Source organism: Trichosurus vulpecula, unplaced genomic scaffold (genome assembly GCF_011100635.1).
Source record: "Trichosurus vulpecula isolate mTriVul1 unplaced genomic scaffold, mTriVul1.pri scaffold_48_arrow_ctg1, whole genome shotgun sequence".
In the NCBI taxonomy this organism is placed as follows: Eukaryota; Metazoa; Chordata; class Mammalia; order Diprotodontia; family Phalangeridae; genus Trichosurus; species Trichosurus vulpecula.
In genome coordinates this window covers 52,258-74,980 of record NW_023494531.1, presented here as the reverse complement: position 1 = coordinate 74,980, position 22,723 = coordinate 52,258, and the positions used below count along the sequence as shown (strand labels likewise).

The 22,723-nt window shown below is 32.8% G+C and overlaps 1 protein-coding gene across 1 annotated transcript in view; it reads left to right on the top strand.

Annotated features, from left to right (window-relative positions):
- Positions 1-22,723, top strand: part of LOC118833356 (THO complex subunit 2-like) — a 68,650-nt gene that overhangs the window by 15,931 nt on the left and 29,996 nt on the right. Inside the window, exons 9-19 of the mRNA XM_036740716.1 lie at positions 740-832; positions 1,899-2,071; positions 3,689-3,884; positions 8,521-8,562; positions 10,296-10,426; positions 10,524-10,625; positions 14,737-14,821; positions 15,532-15,625; positions 17,556-17,636; positions 17,761-17,857; positions 22,199-22,316. Coding sequence (XP_036596611.1) covers positions 740-832; positions 1,899-2,071; positions 3,689-3,884; positions 8,521-8,562; positions 10,296-10,426; positions 10,524-10,625; positions 14,737-14,821; positions 15,532-15,625; positions 17,556-17,636; positions 17,761-17,857; positions 22,199-22,316 — 1,212 coding nt within the window. The remainder of the gene's footprint in view (positions 1-739; positions 833-1,898; positions 2,072-3,688; positions 3,885-8,520; positions 8,563-10,295; positions 10,427-10,523; positions 10,626-14,736; positions 14,822-15,531; positions 15,626-17,555; positions 17,637-17,760; positions 17,858-22,198; positions 22,317-22,723) is intronic.

Here is a 22,723-nt window from a genome sequence, read left to right as displayed (position 1 = left end):
TTCCACTATGCCATAAAGTGCTTATCTTACCATATCCCTTCTAAGTTGACCGCTCATTTCCTTTGTCAATTTACATTTTTTAATTACTGGTGATTTGTAACATTCTTTCTGAGTTGAGTTCCAACTAGTTGCTAATATTTTCTAATTCTTTCTCGTTTTAGTGGACATTTTTCCCCTTCTTGGATGGAGTGATCCAATTAAATTGGCCTCAGTGAAGTTCTTCACACTTGCCTCTCCATCTCCCTAGACTAGAATTCATTCCTACCTTATGTCTGCTTCTTGGACTTCCTTGTTTCTCTTCAAAACTTCTCAAGCATTACTGTCCATGTGAAATCGTTTTGTGATTCCTCTATCTGCTAGGCTATACATGGTCAACATTTACTTATAATTTATTTTGTTTGTAATTGTTTGTCTTTATATCAGTCTTGCATTGTACTTGGAACATAGTAGTTAAAAATGCTGATTGGTTATTTATTGTTCAGTCTCTATGTAGCAACTTTTTATTTATAAAGTACAAACGTGGAGGTTTTCCCAGCTTAAAAAAAACCTTTCATTGATTCTGAATCCATTGTTCTGTATTTTCCTGGGTTTGTATTTCAGTATCACGTATATTTCATTATTATAGGTATAATTACCGGTTGTCTGTGTACTTGGGATATGTATTTTTCACTAAATATTCTTTATATAGTAAATAGTGGTTGTTTTCCTATATTTAATGAACTTTTCCCTTTAATTTTAGGATCCAGATGGAGAGACTCCATCTTCTTTGTACAGAGTTGTAGCAGTGCTGCTGCAACATAATCTTACAGATTTGGAGGCTCTTTATATCCACGTAAGTTTCACACAAATAAACAAAGATCTAAGGAATTTGAAAAATATTAGTTACTCATGGGTTGGCCAAGCCATATTAAAAAATGAGAATTCCATCTAAATTCATCTATTTATTCAGGGCCCTCGTGAATGAACTACCAAAAATTATTTTATAGAGTTAGAAAAAATAGTAACAAAATTTTTTCTGAAAGAATCAAAAGGTCAAGAATATCAATATACAATAATATATCAAGATATTGCCTGAATACATATTGAAGGATACTTTTTTTTTTACTTTTCCTTTGTCTTCCTTTCTTTTTTTCTTGTCATGTACAAAATGACTAATAAAGAAATGTTTTACAAAATTGCACATGTATAACCTATGTTGGATTGCTCACAGTTTCAGGGAAGGATAGAGGAAGGGATAGAATTTAGAACTCAAAACTTAAAAAAAAAAGCCAAAGTGTAAAAATTGTTTTAACATGTCATAGGAGGAAAAATAAAATAATACTTCAAAAAATGTAACTGGGAAATATTTAATAAAGTAAATAAAAGTATAATACAACATAGATAATGTTAATTTGTGGTTTTCTAAGAAATAACAGCCAATAGAGATAACATTTCTATTCGATTTCGACAGCATTGCTCTAATGCATTGAGTTCTAAGAGGTAGAAGGCAGACTTTATTTATTGTCTATAAACTAATTAATTTTGTTTTTTGGTTACATTTTAATTTTCAAACTGTGTCTCCACTTCTTTTCCCTCTCCACAGTAGAGAAGGAAACTATTTGATGCAGGTTTATAAATGTATGTAAAATCATACTATGCATATTTGTATTTATCAGTTCTTTTTTTCTTGGACAAGTCATTTACCCTGTGTTTGTCCAGTTTCCTCAACTATAAAATGGGGATGAAAGTAGCAACTACCTCACAGTATTCTTGTGAGGAACAAATAAAAAAATAGAAAAGAACACGTAGTAAGTACGTAAATGCTATGGTAATCATTATTATTATTTTAATTAGAATGGGAACAGTCTCATTTTTTTATTTTGTAGGAAATGTTTATATATTATGACTTTTCCTTTTAGCCACATGATAACCAGAAACTTGGTTTATTGGAAGCATTATTGAAGATTGGTGATTGGCAGCATGCAGAGAATATTATGGATCAGATGCCTCTTTTTTATGCCACTACACAGAAGGCAGTAGCTTTTGCCCTTTGTCAGCTTATACATTTAACTATTGAACCTTTATATCAAAGGTAAGTTAAGATCCATTCTGTTAGCTATATCTAAAATAGCAGTTTAGAACTGTTATAAAACCTTTCTCATATTGCCTCAGACTGTATATTTATTTAACTTTATTTCATTTTTAGAGTTTCATATGCTCTTCAATTTGGATGACAGATTTTTTTACTGATGTTTTTGTGTTTTAAAATTTCTTTTCCTATCTAAAAAAAATCTGAACAAGTACTTCTATATATGCTGTAAGATAGAAACAGAACTGACAATCTGTTCTTTTTTTTAAACTGTAACAACACATTTTAAAGCATATTTGACTCCTCTTTTTGTTTATGTTTTCTTTTGTTTCTGTTTAGGTGTCTCGTTTTTCTCCTTTTTTCTTTATTTTTTGGCAGTTCTGTTCTTAGATGTTCTTTCCTTCCTCAGTCTATTCCAGCATTTATTAAGTGCTAGGAATATAATTATAAGGAAAAAAGACCATTTTTCCCCTCATTCTAATGGAAGATATTAAAAAAAAAAAACAAAGCCATGATGGAGAATTTCAGAGAATAGTTCTGGGAGAGGAACTAAGAAGTGAGAACAGTTAGACATTTCTTCCTAGAGGAAGACCTTTAGAGGTAGAAAAATTTTCTACAATGAGAAGGCTCCTCAGGTATAGTGGAGAAGTCAAGAGTGTAGCTGGGTAATGAGCATAGCTACTTCATCAAAATATTCTTTGGTTTTGAATTATTCTATAGGAGTCTTCTCATCTCCAGAAACATCAGCTTCATCATTTCTTATAGCACAATAATACTATATTTATAACTTGCTAGGATATCCCTGATTGACAAATTTTTAGCTGCTGTAAGTATCTCTGTATTTATTGAGCCTTTTGTTTCTTCTTGGTTCTCTTTAGAGAGATAATAGTTGTATTATTGGGTTACAGCACTATTTAATTAACATATTGAACTTAGTTGAACTAGTTCAGCATTAATGTAGCCAGCACATGTCATTTTCCCTTTTTGTCAGTAGCCAATCTGATGGGTATAAGCTTGTTTTAATTTATAATCCTCCAATTACTAGTGAGTTAGAGCATTATTTTATATTTATATTGATAACTTGGAGTTATTCCTCTGATAATTACCTATTCATATCATTTGACCATTTGTCTATTGATTTTACCTTTATCCTCCACTTATACTTGGTCTGTTACAATAGCCTTTTGGTTGGTTTCCCTGCCCCAAGTTGATTCCCTCTTCAGTAATCATTAATGCTTTTCATTATGTTTTTTAAATTTATACATATTTTGTTTGTACTTACACATACTTCTAGTATGGAATACTAGTATGGAGTATGGAGTAAACTAGTATGGAGTAAACTCAAGGACAGCATTTTGATCTTTATTGGTATCACTATACCTTGTAGTCTGAACCACCAACGTATATGTAGATTTAAGTGTGGAAAGTTTTGTTCAGTTCTTAGATAAATTTCTTTTCATTTTCATCTTCCATGTCAAAAATTGGTACATAGATTGTAATAATAATAATGGTAAAAATAAAGACAATGACGATGGCTGAACATAGCTATCTGAAATTGTAAGCACAACATGGTATTATTATATGTGAGATAGCTAAAGGTTTTCTTCTTGTATCTTTTAGACTTGGAATACCTGCAGGTGCCAAAGGAAAACCGGTTCATTTTTTGGAAAACAAAAGAGCTCCAAAGCAAGTAGAGAATTTTGAAGACTTAAGAGAAGTAGTATTCAGTATGCTTTCTCATCTTGGTCCTAACCTTTCTCATGATGCTATCTTATTTGCAAAAGTGGTCCGCTTAGGAAAAGCATTTATGAAGGAGGTAAGCAAAATTTTTGTTCCATTTCACACAGTTTCACTCAAAATTTTATGCTAGTGTTTATTTTTACAAAAATGAATACTTTAAATAGTGTCTTATTTCATCCAGGCAGATTGACCTTTCTTTGATGCCTTAGTGGAAAGTTATGTACAATTAACAGTTGTTTCAGTCTTTGCATTTGTATCCCCAGCACCAAATCATTGGCACATTGTACAAATATCCTTCAACCCCTTCTCTCTTAAAGAAGTCATTATGTTGCATCCTTTCAAAAAATTTTTGTCTTTTTTTATAATCTTCTTTTCCTCTTATATCTCTCCCCACTCTCCCACCCAAAAAGCCATCCCTTATAAAAAAGAATTTAAATAAAGAAGGAAAAAATAGTTTGGCAAGACTACTCAATACATCAAGTATAACAACATATATAATATTTTTCTTTTATAGTACTTGACACTTACAAAGAAGGAAGGAAAGTTCTTTATTATTTTTTTCTAAGTGTCCAAGCTTGGTCATTTTATTTAGATTGCATTTGGTTTTCATTTGATTTGATTGGATTTTTTGTTTGTAGAATGTTGTAGTAATTCTATGTATTTATTTGGTATAGTTTATATCTTTCTAATGATTCTATATTCTTCATCATTTCTTTATAAGATTATGTAATATTCTATGACATTCCCGAAATGCAATTTATATAGATGCTTTCCAGTCATTGCACATCTACTTTGTTTGCCTGTTTTTCCTTCTACAAAACTGTGTTGCTATAAATATTTTGGAGTTACATAGATCTTTTATTTCTGTCTATCTTTGTCCTCCTTTATGCAGACCAGTGGGAGGAGCAGCTTGATACTTATGAGCATTTCTGATCTTGGATAACTTGGTCTGATGTTAGATAATATAGCTGCATCCTATCCATTCAGTATGTTTGGCAAATTTATAGTTTTGGAAATATTTCTGAAGCTTGTTTTCTTCTCTTATTGGGAAACCTGCGTCAACTTCATGCAGTAATTTAGTATCAGAAATATGTTTTAACTGGAGGAAAGTAGAACATAAAAGAAATTAATAATCTTTTATTAGTCATCTTAGGTCCCATCTTTCCATCTTAGAAATTTTTTCTCTTTTGACTTTTTTTTACTAATTCTATTTCTCTGCTTTTTAAAAAAAAGTTCTCTTAGGTTTTATACAAAATTTAAATTAACCAGTTTTATTTTTGTACTGATACTCCTAAATACCTTCCTTTCCCAACATATCTTCTAATAAAGTACTTTGAGTTTTTTGTCTCTCTTGGACTAGATTGTGAATATGGATTGTTTGACTCAATGTTTTGACTTGGTGATATCTGTAATTCCCAGAACAGTACCCAGTACATAGCATTAAATTCTTGTGAAAACCTCGGTTCAAATCCAAATTCAGAAACTCTGGGCAAGTGACTTTTTTTCCTCTCAATTTCCTCAGTTATAAAATGGGGATTATGACAGTACTTACCTTGCAGAGTTGTTGTGGGGAGCAATTAAGATCATATTTGCTCTTCCCCCTTCTATGTCCTAATTCTGGGCATTTTCCCCATACCTTCTCTTCCAACCTACTCTTGCTGCCATCATTCCCCCTCATTCTTTGATCCTCTTCTGTTACCAATTGAGTGTGTATGTTATTCCCTCCAAATCTGATGAGAATAAGGTTGACTCATTTCCTTTCACCTTCCTCATCTTCCCTTTTATTGTAACAACAACTTCTCACCTCTTTTATATGAAATAATTTACCCTATCATATGTCTCCCTTTCTCTTTCTCCCAGTACCTTCCTCTCTCACCCTTTAATTTTATTTCTTTTTTGGTATCATCCCTTCATTTTCAACTCACCCTATGCCCTCTGTCTATACATATACATATATATATATATATATATATGTATGTATGTATATGTATATTCCCTTCAACTACCCTAATACTGAGAAAGGTCTCATGTTATCTTTCCATGTAGGATATAAACAGTTCAACTTTAGTAAGTACCTTATGATTTCTCTTTCTTGTTTACTTTTTCATGCTTCTCTTGAGTCTTGTATTTGAAAGTCAAATTTGATTTTCTATTCAGCTCTGGTCTTTTCATTTTCATTGAAAGTCCTCTATTTCATTGAATATTTTTTTACCTAAAGTATTGTACTTTTTATATATGTTGCTGAGTAGGTGATTTTTGATTTTAATTCTAGCTTCTTTGGCCTTTGGAATATCATATTCCAAGCCTTTTGATCCCTTAATGTAGAAGCTGCTAAAACTTGTTTTGTTCTTGACAATAACATTGCTCTCATTTCTTTTTGAGGTTTTTCCTCTACTGCCCTCATTTTATTGACAAAAAATGTTTAAGCTCTTTTTGTATCTCTTCCTTCATCTCTTGTAGGAGTTTTAGTTGAATTTGTGCCAAGTGATTTTTTTCTTAGGGCTTTGCTTCTTAGATGTTTTGAAGTCTTTATCTTCTGGGTTTGTCTTGGGCCTTCCCCATCACCAGTAGCTTTTTATGGTGGGATTTTTTTCTGATTTTTTCATATTCTTCCTGACTTTGGACATTTTATTGGGACTAGGCTCTGTGAAAATGCTGTTGGGACAATCTATTAATGTAGATCTGCAATGAAATTTTGTGTTCATGTTTCTTAATATCTTTTCACATAACTGCTATTAAAAATCAATATCAATCTGTGATCATATGATTTTAATTGAACATATTCATTACTTGGAAGATAGAAATGTAGTAGATTCCTCTATTGATAAGTGCCTTTAATAATGTCATGATGTTACAGGTTAATCTCTTCTAATTGATGGTTAGCTAGAAGCTCCTTGGTTGTATAGTTAGATGTTTTTGAAATATGGACTATTTTTTACATCAGCAAAAAAAGTTAATTGAAAACCATTCAGTTATAGTGGTTGAAGAAAACATTCAGTCTTAGCCCTGAGTACAAAAAATTATAATATGATTTTTCCCCTTCTTTTAATCAGTTTTACATGATGAGTATCCATTGAGAATTAAAAAGTTTTAAACACGTACAGTAAATCGTGGCACTTAAAGCATTGTTGGGTATAACTGATTTTTCTTTTAACAACTCAGCATTCCAGTGTGAGGTATAGACATTATGTAAACAAATGAATAGGCTATATTGCAGTAACACTATATTAAAAATAAAAAAACCTATTCTTTTCTTATAGGTCAGAGGCCAGATTTGGCCTTTTTACCACGGGAATACATGTAAAAACTAGGATATAGTTACTCAAAAAGATAAGAGGTATTCTAAGAACTCAGTATGGGTTAGCAATGTGATGTGTCTAATAAGTTACTGTGGATTCAGAGAGGCACAATCTTTTACCCATTTCTCACTGGTTTTGGAGTTCTTTGTTCCTCTGAATGTAGTACCTTCTAACACCATATCTCTCACCATAAACTCTACTTCTCTTGTCTTGTTAGCTTCTATTTTTATGTTATCTTTTTCTGTTAGGTTGTAAGCTTCTTGAATAAAGGACTGTCTTTGTTTTAATTTTAATTTATATTCCCCGAGCTTTGTACAGGGCCTGAAAAATTGTGTCTAATGAGGATCCACCGAAGTAGGTGCATGTGTTTTGTGTTATAAAGTATAAGGTTAACATTTAAATAGTAAGCAATTAATGGCTTCCATGTGAAGAAGGAATCATACTTGATATGTTTGGTCCAACAGATGAGAGCCAGGAATAATGGATGAAAGTTGGAAAATTGCAAATTAAGCCTAAATTTGTATTAGGAAAGGTTTCCCAGCATTTATGGATGTCCAGAAGTGGAATTGGTTCCTTGGAGGTGTGGCAGGTTCCTCTCTTTGGAGGTCTTATAGCAGATACTAGATGACTACTTGTTAGGCAGTTTTAGTAGCTATTCCTTTCATTTGTGGGTTGAATCAATGACTTCAGATGCTCCTTCCCCCTCTCAAATTCTGTAAATCTGGGATTCTTAGTACAGCTTAAAATCCTGTTAGCTTTCTTGGTTATTAGTCTGTTCCATTCTTGACTTTTCTGTCTACTCTTGTGGAATTGATATTTTTGACTCAGATATAACATTTGGCATTTGCTACTAGTAACTTTGATTTTGCTTATGCCTTTTAAAGTCTAACTTATTTAAATTTATTAACATCTAATCTAATTTAAAATATAATTTAATGAGTTTCTTGCCATCCATATTTTTGGTTATCATTCCATTAATATGGAAGAATTGATTCATAGGATCACAAATCTGTAGCTTGTTTTGGATTCTGCATTTATTGTTATTTAGTTTTGCATAGGAAAGGTGATTTCCTATATTCCTTCCAGGTAACAATCGTAACTCTATCTGAAACCCATTGCCGTAATGTCAGATTTTCCAAAAGCACAACAGATTTAATCAGGACTAGACTTTTGTCTGAATTGGCAAAAAATCTGAGTGGAGTTGGACTGTGAATTATCATTTTCTGCACTTAAAATCTAGGCAGATAATCCAAGTCTTTTAAAATATCCCAAAATCAAAACTTTTTATTTGCTTCATTGCCTATCTTAAAATCATGTCCTGTAATTTTTTAAGTGAATGAGTTTTTTTAAAAAAGTTTATGTTAATATATTTGGATTTTATTCACTTTTGAATATTTATCTGTTTTCTTTTAGTTTCAGTCTGATGGAAGTAATGAAGAAGATAAAGAGAAGATGGTGAGAATATTCTGTTCTAGCAACCTATGAAAAATGTTTTAAAACAGGACAACATAACATAACACCTATGAGCTACTTTAATTTTATGTTGTGCTAGGACTACAGATGCAAAAACCTGTTAAAATGGTGTCAAGTGCTGGGATAAAAAAAGTGGCATTGAGCTTGCAATGTAACATACAGAATAAATAAGAAATAATCAACAGGAGAAAGGCACTAAAATTAAGAAGAATCAAGAAAGAACTTTTGTGGGAGGTGGAATTTTAGTCTAGGACTTAAATAGAGCTAGGGAATCTAGGAAGAACAAGCATGAGGTAGGAGGTGATGAGATAACAATGTTGAGTTAAAGATGTCTACTGGACATCCAATGAGACATCTAAAGTCTTTGGAAGATGGGAGATTATAGAGCAACAGAGAGATTGGGGCAGGAAAGGTGGATTTCAGAGTCATCATTTTAGGTATGGTCATTGAATCCATGGGAGCTGATGAGAGGAGGGAGAGAGGGAGGGAGAAGAGAAGAGGGTCCAGGAAAGATTCTTGAGGAACACCTCTGGTGGAGGGGAGTGATGTAGAAGATGCTCCAGGAAAGGAGACAGAGAGGGACCAGTCAGAGAGGGAGGAGAGCTGCAACAGACTGACCCAACACCTGGAGAGAAGAGAATATGAAAGACGTGAGAGTGAGCCATGGTGTCAGAGGCCACAGAGACATCTAGGAGAATGAGGACTGAGAAAAGGCCTTTGGATTGGGCAAATAAGAGATCACTAGCAACTTTGGAGAGAGCTATTTAGTGGCATGATAAAGTTGGAAGCCAGATTTCAAGTCATTAAGAAGATAGAGGAGGGAAATTGGAGGCGTCTGTTTGTAGATGGCGTTTTTGAGGAGTTTAGCCACAAAAGGCAGAAGAGGCATAGGGCATAGTGAGCAGGGATGAAAGGATTAAGTGAGGGATTCTTTTTAGGATGCAGAAGATGTACTTGTGGGGACAGAGAGATAAGAGTAGAAAAGACAGTGGGGGCAATATGTTGGAGGAGATAGGGTAGAAGAGAATCACTTAAACAAGTGGAAGGGTTAGCCTTAATGAGGATGGGGTGAAGGAAAAGATAGTGACAAAGCATACCTGAGTTACAGGGATGAGAAGGGGGAGAAGAGGGAGCTTATGGCCTAAATAGTTTCTGTGAAATATGAAGCAAGGTTCTCAGAGTTGATGTGGGTGGGTAGAGGGAGCTATGGCAGGTTTCCGGAGGGATGAGGGTTTGTAAAAGCTGTTCTGGAAGGAAGGGGTGTGTGACTTGAGTCTCTAGAAAACAGCTACCAGAATTTTGATTGGGTGGTAGACGACATTACCATGAAATTCAGAGGAAAAGAGGATCCTGAGTGATGGTGAATCCGAAAGTGGCAATGTATTTCAGCTCTCTTGCCTTGAGGTGAAGAGACAGCCCAGGAGGTTTTGTCATCATGGGGTGTCGAAGCTGCATAGAAACCATAGCTATAGCTTCTTATTGTGGTGATGGGAAAAGTAGTTTCTTCTTTTTATAGAGGAGGGAGCTGAGGCAGAGGTTAGGTTATTTACCCAAATTCCCCTTAACTAGGGGTAGTTAAATATTTGAGTCCAGCCTTGGCCTTCTTAGTAGTTGTTGCCAACTGTACATAGTCTAGCTTTTATTGATATTTTAAAGAATAATAGTTTCTTGATTTCCACATATTAAATTGTCAAAATTCATTTTCTCTTTCCTAGGAAATTTTATTTAGTTGCTTACTTAGTATTACTGATCAAGTCCTTCTTCCATCACTTACTTTGATGGATTGTAATGCTTGTATGTCTGAAGAACTTTGGGGAATGTTCAAAACATTTCCTTATCAGTACAGGTAAATAACAGTATATTTTTTCTGCTTTTAAATTTATTTTTACACTTCAGGTTTTGTGTGCATATCATATTCATTGTCAATTGTTTGTCTTCCTAAGGTATCGTTTATATGGCCAGTGGAAGAATGAAACTTACAATAATCACCCGCATTTAGTAAAAGCTAAAACCCAAACAACTGATAGAGCCAAATATATTATGAAGTAAGTGGCTGCCTACTTTATTACATAATTTGAAGTAAGAATTAGATTTACTGTGAAAATTTAGTTTTTCTTCCAATTTACTTTGTGTTATCTTTCAAGATTAGGAATTCTTTGAATTATGCTAAAAGATGATATAAAGTATATAATTAGTAACATTATGTCAATATGAAAAACCCCACTTGTGACTTACACATCTTTAAGGGGACTGTGTGTGTGTATATATATGGAGGGAGGTAGTATATATGTTTAAATTAGTAAAATAACCTAGGAGTAGTCAAATTGATTTGTAAAAAAAAAAAAAAAAGTCCCCTATTTCTGAAACATATACTTATTTTTGAGTATGGAGAGAGGTAGCATATACATTTACAGAGAATTTGAAAAATTGCTTAAGGAAGACAGTTAAGTGATGCCATTTATGAAACTGAAAGCTATATATACCTTAAATGTCCAAGTTTGTCCTCTTAAGAGATTTGAAAAAAAGGATATGTTCCTTAAAGTTATGTATGGAATATATATTTTAAGAATGGGTTGAAGTGCCCTTGTGGGCACAAAAGTTATGTAAAAACAGGTACCGGTAAAAATTTTAAAAAGGACCCATAGATCAAACTTTAGAGAAACTGCAAAAAAATTACTTACCTTTCTCACTAATATTTAATGTTTATAAATCTCATAATAATGTATCTTACTTAGCTCTTCAAGTTTAAGAAGAACAAAATCCTAAGAATAAAATTGTTCTCACGAATTTATATAGTAAAATATAGTCGGGTTTAAATTCTAGCTTTGCTACTTTTTATTTACCCTTTTAGTACTAAATTTCTTAACTGATTAAAGTAGGTAATTGAGCTAGATATCTACTAAAATGCCTTCTAGATCAACGTCTAATATTTTCTGGAGAGTCAGACTTCTGACAGCAAAATCTCTAACTGTGTTGTAATTATTCAGGATTTACATTGTGTTGTTTTTATTTACACATAGTTCTAAATATTTACAGTTTGTTAATTTTCTGTATTTTTACTCTTTATTAGTTTACATTCCTATCATCATCTAAGTGCTTCATATTTGTCATTTATTATGTTGATTCATACTCACCACATTTGTGAACTGACTTTACTTAAACTTTACTTTGTGAACTTAATTTACTTAAACCATTTCCACAAATTTGGAAATTAGACAAAGTAAAGTGACCTGCCCAGGGCCACATAGCTAGTCTTCCTCACTTTAGGACCAGCGTTCTTTTATACCATCTGTTGTAGTTTCTTCATCTGTAAAATGAACTAGAGAAGGAAATGGCAAAACATTGCAGTATCTTTGACATGAAAACCCCAGATAAGGTCAGGAAGAGTTGGCCATGATTGAAATGACTAAATAATAAAAATATTAAAATTTTAAATTGGTTTCATAATCTTTGGACAAATTCATAGCTTGACCAATAGTGTATTATTATGCTTATCTTCCCATTACCATTCCTTTATTGTCATTGACAAGAGTGGAAGATAATATGTTAGACAGCCAGGACCTTCTATTGCTGTATTTTCAAAATCAAGATGGAAGGCCTCCAGTAAATCAGGCATATTACATCAGATGAATTTTTAAATCTTCACTTGCAAGTTGTTAGAAAAGGGCTGTCAGGTTTGAGGAATAGAGGAAAGGCCAATTTGGTTGGCTTACTATAGTATGGGAAGGAGAGTAAATAAAGAAAATAATACTATTATTGTGAGGTTCATCTTTGCTTTTGCTTTTTCTTTTCTTTAGATTCTCTTTTTTCTTCCATTTTTAAATTTGTAGGTTACTTTGTAGTTTTAAATTTAAATTTTTTAATTTTACTTTGTAGTTTTAAATTTGTAGTTACTTTCCTTTAGCAATTCCTTCTACTTTGTTTAGGAAAAACATTTTATTTCCCTTCTCTGCAGTCCAGCCTTACTGTAGATAGACTTTTTACCCTAGTCCATGCCCTAACTCAGAATTTAGATAATATTCCCTTTGTATTTCTCTTATCTATCTTTTTCTTCAAGTCTATCTTCACAGATATTTAAATATTTGGTGAAGAAGCAATTATAATAAAAACTTTTAGTGGTCAAACCAATTCAACACAGAATAGAAAATAAGTGTTAAGGAACAAGAAAACTGCAGATTTAACATACGCACTTGTACGTGGAGATTAGGAAGAAAAGGTAAAACACAGTATCCCACCTTTCTGATTTTTTTTTTTTTTTGCTTCATGTATCTTAGCTCTCCAAAGAAATCCTTCTGGGCAGAAGCATTTTATTCCTCAACATATATAACATATATTGTTGGGTGTCAGAAGGAGATAGTAGTTTACAAGTAGTAATTTTTACTGTGTCATGACTTCCAGAAAAGTTACATGATTCAGCTTGGGATCACTATCATCATTTACTTCCTTTACTCCTGCTGAATGGAGGTGGAGAAAATACACCACTTTGGGTCCACTACAAGTTTTTATTCTATTATCTCAACTGTCTCCTTTTCTGGATCCTCCTTCAGATCACTTACTCTACCCAGAAGTGTCCCTCAGGGATCTTTCTTCAGCCTCCTTCTCTCCTCCCCCTATATTGCTTCACAGTTCCCATGGATCCAATGACCATGTCTATAATCACCTTTCCTGCTGCAGTCTCTTTTCTGATGTATAGTGTCTCATCTTCAAATGCTTTTCAGACCTTGTACTGGATGTTGCATAGACATCTTAAAGTCAGCATATCCCAAAGAGAACTCATTTATCTTCCCCTTTAAACCACCCCACCTCCTGCCTTCTGTAGTTACTGCTTAGGGCAACACCATCCTCTTAGTCCCTCAATTAGGAGACATCCTGAACTGCTCACTGTCTGTTATCCCCTCATAAGAAACTGGTGCCAAGGCCTGTCAACTTCACTTTTGTAATATCTCTCAAATATGCCACCATCTTTCCACTGATAGTGCCCCTGTTCTGGTGCAGCCCCTCATCATGTCATTGGTGGTGAATCTGCTTGTTTTTAGTCTCTCACCACTCCAGGTCATCCTCTATTCAGCCACTAAAGTGATTTTGTTGAAGTTAGATCACAATCAGTAAATGTCAGTGGCTATTATCTTTCGGGTAGTGCCTTCATCAGATATTGTGACCTGTATTCAGTGATCAATTTTATCTAGATAATGCCCATATCTATATATAAAGCCTAAGTCTTCTGTGTTTGAGTCAAATATTACCAGCTGGCATTTAAAATTACATATGTTGCAGAAATCTTAAACTCTAAAGGTCTAAAACAAAATTTCCTATCTTGACTTCGAGACTCAACTTTTCCAAACTTTTTTTTCTGAGCATTAATAGCAACAAAAAGAGAAGATTAACTGTGAAACACTTTATATAGTGCCTGTCACATTTTGTCATTGCTGTTAAATTATTTCATGTCCTGCTGTTTCTAACCATGTTTGAGGTTTTCTTGCCAGAGATACTGGAGTGGTCTGCTGTTTCTTTCTCTAACTTATTTGATAGATGAAGAAACTTAGGCAGACAGGGTAGTTATTTGCACACTGTGCCACCTAGATGCCCTTAGCTGGCACACAAGAAGCTCTATGTAACTGGTAAATAATTATTTTTATTGTTGGTTAAAAGAGGAGGAATTAGAGGTGGGGGGTTTCGACAGCTTTAAGTTTTTTCTACCTTTTACTTGTTAATGATGTCTGCACTTAACTTTTGACATTATAGGCTCTCAGTCAATCAGTTTTTTAAGGGCTTAATTATCTTTCACAAACTTGTACTAAGGGCAAGCTAGGGATACAAAGGAAAAGGGAAAAATGGTTTCTGCTCTGATACAGCTCACACTGTAATATCTCCTCCCTTGTTATGATTCTGAGTTTATTCAGAAAGTATTTGATAAAAACAAAGCTGCTTTGTTACATTTAAAGGAAAATATAAAATTGATTAGCAAAATATACACATACAAAATTTAAAATAATTTTTTATGACATGAAATCATGGGAACAGAAGAACTGTGTCAATTTATTTAAAGTGAATAGTTAAAAAGCAACTTTAATCTCATTGAAACTTAATATAGTTCATGACAAATCATTAGAAAATAAACAACGATGATGAAACTCATATATCTTTCTTTTTCCATAGGCGTCTCACAAAGGAAAATGTCAAGCATTCTGGAAGACAGATTGGGAAGCTGAGCCACTGTAACCCAACTATTTTGTTTGATTATGTAGGTTTTGAGATTTTTATATTTTTATAAATTTTAAAATAAAATAAAATTTTACTATGTAATCTGGTATTAGAAACACTTCTTTGGCTTATGTCAAGTCTGGTTTTAGACACGTATTAGCTGTGCGATCTGGGGCAAATCACTTAGCCTAGTTTGCCTTAGTTTCCTCAGTGAGATGGAGAAAAAATGAGAAACTCCTCTAGTGTCTTTGTGAAGAAAACCCTACATGGGGTCGCAGATAAACTCAACAACTAATAAACAATGACAGAAATAGCCTATTTTTGCATTATCATGATATGAATAGTCCTAATACTAAGCATTTTTAATTTGCTATGTTGTTTGATTTAAAATAATATTAAAGGCTTAAGGTTGGAGGACATAGTACTTTTAAGGAAAACTGAGATCAACTTTTGATTACATTGAAAATGCAGCATTTAATTAATTAAAGTGTTACATAGAATTTCTTCTTGCTGAGCCTCATGTTTTATTTAATCTTATTTTTCTTAAGAAAGTGAAGGAGGTTCAGGCTTGGAAATTCATCTGTTTCAAAACTTCATAAAACATTGTACAAAGTTGAAACTACATTTAAATGCATTTAATGTTTGAAAATGCCTTATGACTTTGTTCACACAGCATATTGTTACATTGAGATTTTGTGTCAAATTGCTGGCTTCAAAATGGACTTTTTTTTCTGATTTTTTGTCTTTCAGGTTTTATCACAGATACAAAAATATGATAACTTAATTACACCAGTAGTAGATTCATTGAAATATCTTACTTCTTTGAATTATGATGTTTTGGCATGTATCCTTTCATTTAGAAAAAGATGTTTCTGTGGAACAGTAAACTAACATAAAATTTAAAAAATTTAATTAAAAATTAAAAAATACTGGGCAAAAAAGGTTTTAATTGTGAACTAATGAATATTTGTATGCATATTATTTGCAACATTCTTAAGTAGATCTAGATGGAACATTTAGAATATGTGAAGATGACATGAAGTTGTCAACTATAGCTAGATTTCAAAATACTGGAGTAGGTCTGCAACATTGGGTTGGAAGTAATAAAATTTATACTAGTGACATCTTCTATGTGGACTAAGGACTAAGCAATGTATAGAATTTATATACTTAAGTCTGTGCTAAGCAGTGGACATTTATGAATTCACATAGAATTTTCTTTTTGTGTAGTGGAATTGTTTTGTGTGTATTTAATAATAAATTACAAGAAATTCATATTGAGAGAAAAAGGAAGATCACAGGATAAGGATTCCTCTTGGGGGAGATAATTGACTACAGAAAGCTGTGTTTCTGATTTGTCTGCCGAGGAGAACAACTTTTGCACCATAAATTTTAGTACAATTATGGCTAAAAAGGATTTGAAAACTAAACATATGTAAGGCGAGAGTAAGTGGTCACTTAATTGACCCTGTTGAATTCAGATTGCCTTGTCTGCATGAGCAGAGCATGGATATTAAAAAATTGATAAATTCTGGCAAATAATATTTGAAAAAATTAAGGAGTTACCCCAAGATAGCAGAAGGGCAGGATTTCTGAATTTCAAAAGAATGGAAAAGATCATTTCAGATTTGGTTTCCTAGGGAAATTTTAGAATGGATCTTTAAAGAGCTGGTTAATAATCAGCTACATAGAAGACCTGAGTTCAGATGTGGCCTTGGACACTTAATGAACAACAATAATAACAACAACTAACACTACATAGCACCTGTTATATTCCAGGTACCATACTAATCACTTCAAGGTTATTATCTTCTTTGATATTTCCAAAAACCTGGGGACAGCCTTATCTCATTTTAAGATTAAGACTTACTCAGGGTAATATAGGATGTACCTGAGGCATGATTTCAACTCATTTCTTAGAGACTCCAGGCCTGGTGCTTTTTGCTGAGACCTTTGAGTTTATCCTGGTGATCTTTTGCTTTTGTGTATCGTATTCCTAATTTGTTCCTGTGATCACCCTTTCTAGATAACTATATGTAGCATGTGTATTTTGATTTTACAACTAGGTGGATAAAGTCAGGGGTCTGGAGCCAGTAAGATTCATCTTGTGATTCTCTGCCTTTCTTATTTTTCTGCTATTTCAGTTATTTGCACGTTCATTAAACAAATGTATATCACCTTTGACAATGATGGATAATTGATAAAGTGATGAACTTGGAAGTCAGGGAGAAGTTAGGTTTAAATTAACTTTTCTTTGTCTCAGTTTCTTCCTTAAGAATCTGACAAGTCCTTTGCAAACTAGAAAGTGCTATTTTAATGCTAGCTTTTATTGTGATTATGATTTCATTATTAAATTAGTATAAAATGAGAAATAGAATTGACGAACTACTAAACTCTGAAGAGGAGAAAATTGAAGTCCTAGAGGTCATTGAGCATTTTAAATTAATCCAAAGATGACACTTATTAACAGTTTTTTTCTGAAGCATTGATATTTTAAATAACTTAAAAAAGGAAGACATTCTTATACTAGAATAGAAATTATTACCAATGCTAAAAAAGCATTTTCAATAAATTAATAAGGATTGGCATTGAATGAGTGCTGTTGATAGTTCCCATCTAAGTATAAATTGGTTTATTTTGATAGATTTCTTTTTATTTTGAGGTGTTAGTAAAGGGAACAGTTCTGAGAACCCTGCTGCTTTTTTGGGAAGTACTGTAATCCATCTACTTTTGCTATCATTTCCAGAAAAATTTTTTTCTTAATTTTATAAAAGATTGCATTATTGAAGCTCTGGCTAATCCAGAGAAGGAGAGAATGAAACATGATGATACAACCATTTCAAGCTGGCTTCAAAGTGAGTATTTTGTTTTTATCACATTATCCATGAAAGACTTTATTTTAAGTGAATATTCTTGAATTCTTTCTAATACTGTGCATCCTAAAGATTTCAAGTTTCTTTTTATTTTCACACAACATAGGTCTTGCTTGTTTCTGTGGTGCAGTTTTCCGCAAATACCCTATTGAACTTGCTGGCCTTCTGCAATATGTGGCAAACCAGCTAAAGGCAGGGAGAAGGTAGGCTTGTGAAGTTATTTTTAGGATCTAATATATACCTATTTTAATAACAGGTTGGTATTAAGTATTTTTTATTATCATTTTGCCTGTAAACCTACATTTCAAAATGGCATTCAATTCAGATTTTGTAATTATGATTTTCCTCGTTTTTGAATTTTTTTTAACAAATTCTAAATAATTTTTAAAAATTGTAATATTTCACATTGATATCCAAGATTAGAATAATAGAACTTTAGAGATGGAAGGGAACCTTAAATTCTGGCTTATGAATCCTATTGAACTAAGAACCTTATGCAACATCACTGACATTTAGTAAATTTTTCAGTTTTTTTTTTTTTTCTAATGAGGGGAAACCTCCCAAGCAGCTTATTCTTTGAGTTAACTTTTAATTAAGAAATGTTACTTAGACTGGTTTGTCCACCAGGGACTAATAGCTGTGAGAATAAACTGATAGTTTTTGAATGCAAAGCCAATTTAACTGCTTAAATATTCAGAAACTGTTGTAAGTCAGCTCTTTTGTCCTTTCTAAATTATATTCTGGTAATATTACAAAGATCTAGTTTAAAATCTTGTCTCTGACACTAAATAGAAACATGAGCTACTTTTCCAGATTGTTACTTACGAGTCTTGGTTTCCTGAATTATAAAATGGAAAAATGGACCTAATAACATAGTGTTTAATTCACTAATTTGTTGTGATTTTAGTGAAGCAATATATGTAAAAATATTTTGAAAACTTTATAACATTAGTTACATATTAGTTTTTGTTACCATTGTCATTATTTTCCTCTGATGAAACATTCTGAAATCCTTCAAAGGATTCTTGTATATATACAATCCCTTTTAGTAGCCAAGTCACTATTTAGTCAGTATGGAGTCCAGTGACATGCTAGGTATTTTTCTGTTCCAGTAATCTGTGCTTCTCTTGAGGTAGATTACATTTTATTTTTTGGACTTTGTATCATCATCTTTATTTGTAGATGTTTCCCTCTTTGGTCCCTATTTTCTTCTACTTGCACGTTTTCTGTCTTGCTGACATCTTTAGATCTTTAGGGAATGCATCATCTCTATAAAGATCAATTCATTACTTAACATTTATTAAAGCACTTTTGATTATGTCAAGACCAGCAAATAGACCAAAATGGCTAAATAGTAGAAGTCCTAGAGATTTGTGCAATTTTTAAAAAAATTTTTTTATTAAAATTTTTTTGATGAACAAAAATCCACTTTTTCTCCCTTCCATTTTCCTCTTCTTACATGGGCAAAGGAAACATTACTTAAGTGCATTAGAACAGAAATAATTTGTAAGAGGTGTGTAAGGATATGAAAGAGCTAGGTTGTGAAGTATGTTAGATGCCAAAAAGAGCAGTTTATGTTTAGAATAATAGTGAGTCACTAGCATTTATTTATTGGGTCATTGGTATAAAGTTCAAATTTAAATGGAGCCACTAAAAGATCCATGAAGATAGCATAATGATTTAGTTTTAAAGAGTAATATTATTTTGCTATTACACTTTTATTTATTTTTAGTGACATTTCCTAATTGCATTTTTGTGTAGTTCAGACAGTGAATACCTCGGGTATTGATCAGTGGTAATAAGAATTTCAAGTGGGTGGTGGCTGTTGGAGTACAATCAACAAAATTTATTCAAAAAATATTATAATATCTCTTTATAAATTTCAGCTGTCTTTGTAGGTGTTTTTTTGTTGTTACTATTATTTTATATGTGGAGTGAATGAGCAACGTTTCAGACTTGAAGTACTGGAAGGTTTGTCTTCTTCCTCTTCCCTTTCCTTGAGAAAGGACAAAAGGTTGCAGTTTCTGTGAGATCTTTGAATGTATCTTGATTTGGTGTAGAAATTTACCACCTTGTCTTAAGTTAAGTTAAGAAATAGTAAATATTTCCTCTTTTCAGGAACTGTGTTAATTGTTAAATAGAAAGTAAATATAGGTTAATTTTATACCAGGTCTTTAGATGGTAGATAATAAGCATAGGCTTAGTGTAGAAGCCCTTGAGTTTTTATCACTATAATGCTACATGTTATTTTCTTGAAAGGAGGGGTTTCTAGGGGCAGCTAGGTGGTGTAGTGAGTAGAGCATTGGCTGTGGAATCAGGAGGACCTGAGTTTAAATCTGGCCTCAGATACTGGACATACTTACTAGCAGTGTGACCTTGGGCAAGTCACTTGACCACAATTGCCCTGCTTTCCCTGCTCCAAAAAAAGGAGGAATTTTTTTCATTAATTTTTTGGTATTTTCTGTTGCTATTTCTCTGGATCTGTGATTTCATTAATATGTGACTACAATCCATGTATACGTTATTCATAATGTAATGTGCTAGGTGGGACTTTCTTATGCTGCTTTTGACATTGTACACCAGGTTTTCATTTGTTCCCCTTCCTATTTACCTCATGGATCTCATGCCCTCTCTTTTTATACATTCTAGAAAAGACAGTAATTATAATAGAACCTAAGGCTGAGTCCTTTCCTCTCTTCTTCAGCACACTAAATTGCATTCCTTCCCTCTGATTTGTGGTATTTCAGAAACTGGGGACTTCCCTTTCTTCCTTCTCTTGGATACCTCAGAAGTTTGCATAATGTCATTTTTTTTTATCTCATATAAGCTGAATACTATAAGAGGGGAACTCTTGCAAGTAGTCAGTGCCTCAAATCAATTGCTCTTACTGAACTGTTTGCCCTAGTAGAATGCCCCTCCTAATTTTCCACTTTATACTTTCCATTTCCAGTTAGGAGCTCCATCATGTTTTCTTGTTTCGTCATTTGTAACTTTGGCCCATCCTTGATTATGCTTTTTTCCCATGATACTCTTTCTGATATCTAGGTGTCAGATCTCAATTCTACTTCCACATCCCCTTTAGACTTTCCACTTAAAAGGACTGCTATCCTAGTTTAGCCCTTTATCAGGACTCATCTGGAGTATGATAATGGACTCTTTGTAATTTCAGTGCTTTTTCTCTCGAATTTATAGATCATGTAGCTGCTAAATTAATATTTCTGAAATGAAAGTTTAACCATGTCATTCCTCAACCAACCGTCCTTCTGTTTTGTCTATGATAAAATAATAATTCATTTTCCTTACAGCTTAGCTTCCTACCTTTTCACCTTTTATTTCCTTCATTACACTTGCATTGAGTACCATCTAACTAACTATCCACAAATTTAGTATTCTTCTGTTTCCATGCTTTTACAAATTCTGTCCTTCATGGTTGGAATATTCTTTCCTCACCAAACTGCTTAAAAATATAAGATGATAGATAACACGGTCCGTAGAGTTCCAGCCCTGGAGTCATCAAGACTCAACCTGCCAAGTTCAGATCTGACCTTGGACACTTACTAGCTGCATGACATCACATAACTGTTTGCCTCACTTTCCTCATCAGGATAATGACTTAGAGAAGGAAATGGCTCCAATTTCTTTGCAAGGAAAATATCAAATTAGGTAATGAAGAGTTGGCTGACATTAACTGAACAACAGCCACTTTCCACAAGAAGACTTTCCTTTTTCACTTAATATTCTATAAAGCATCAAAACACCTTGTATTTCATTACAGTAATTTAAGCTGTTTGATGGCAAGGAATATTTAAGAAAGAAACAACCTTTGGGGCCTACATAATTAGGTTTTTATCTTTCTTTGAAGAAGTTCCCAGAAAATAATAAGAATATTGCTGTTAGTATTACTTAACTTGTATTACTTATATTTTGGATATAATTTCTATAATTAATAGTTCTGAACAGTTACATGAATTATGCATGTTTATTAATTATGGTAATTTCTTTCACGGCTTCTTGTTTTGTTTCAGTATTATATAAAAATTTGTTTAGAAGTGGGGCATGTCCTGAATAGATTTGACATTACATATTAGCAGTGAAAAATTGAATAATCAGTATGTTTTCTACTGTAAAATATCATGTCAACCTGTGGATGAATTAGGAATTCAAGAATTCCAGGAAAGTAGAACCTAAACTGATTAGAAATAGAAAAGTTTTCTGGTATGTAGTAGAAACAGTAATTGTAGAAAGATAGTGTTTCCTGCTGCATTTTATTAACCTTTTTTTTAACCCAAAGACCTAGTCTAGTTTCTCTTGACTTAAATACCAAACTGAATAGTATGTATAAATGGACTAGGTCTGACTTCAGCAAGAAATAAATGATTCACTTTTCTGTAACTTGAATCCAGTTAAATATTAGTAAATTTCAGAGCCAGAAACCAAAATTTCCTCTATGCCTGGATGCTTTTCTAATATTAAAATAATACGTGCTGTCATTTCTCTGTTTGAGTCTATATTATTAACATAGTTTCCTTCTAACTTGTGAGTAGCTTTGACCTACTTATATTGAAAGAGGTAGTACAAAAAATGGCAGGAATAGAAATTACAGAAGAAATGACAGTGGAACAATTAGAGGCTATGACTGGTGGAGAACAGCTAAAAGCTGAGGTGAGCATGATTTTTTTCCTTTAATGAGTGGCTGTTTCTTTTATCCCTTTTATCTTTTATTCCTTCTCCTTTTCTTCCCCCCTCCCCAGTATAAAGTGAGACGATAATTGCTAAAACAAATGTAAGTTTTAAAATTTTTATATTTGTAATTAAGAGTAAGAATACCTGGGGTTTGTATGATAGTGATCTGCCAAAAGTCATTTGGGAAACTAGAAAGAGTAAAGAGGGATTCAGCCACAAACATTATTTTCACTGATATTTTGCATTGCTATTCAAAAAGGATTGTATTTAGTGTTCTTTTTTTTCAAGGACTTGCTATTATGTAGTATCTTTTTTTGGATAAGATTATACATGTATGTATCTATGACAGTTTCTAAATCATAGCTTATGAATTTTTATTTTACTTA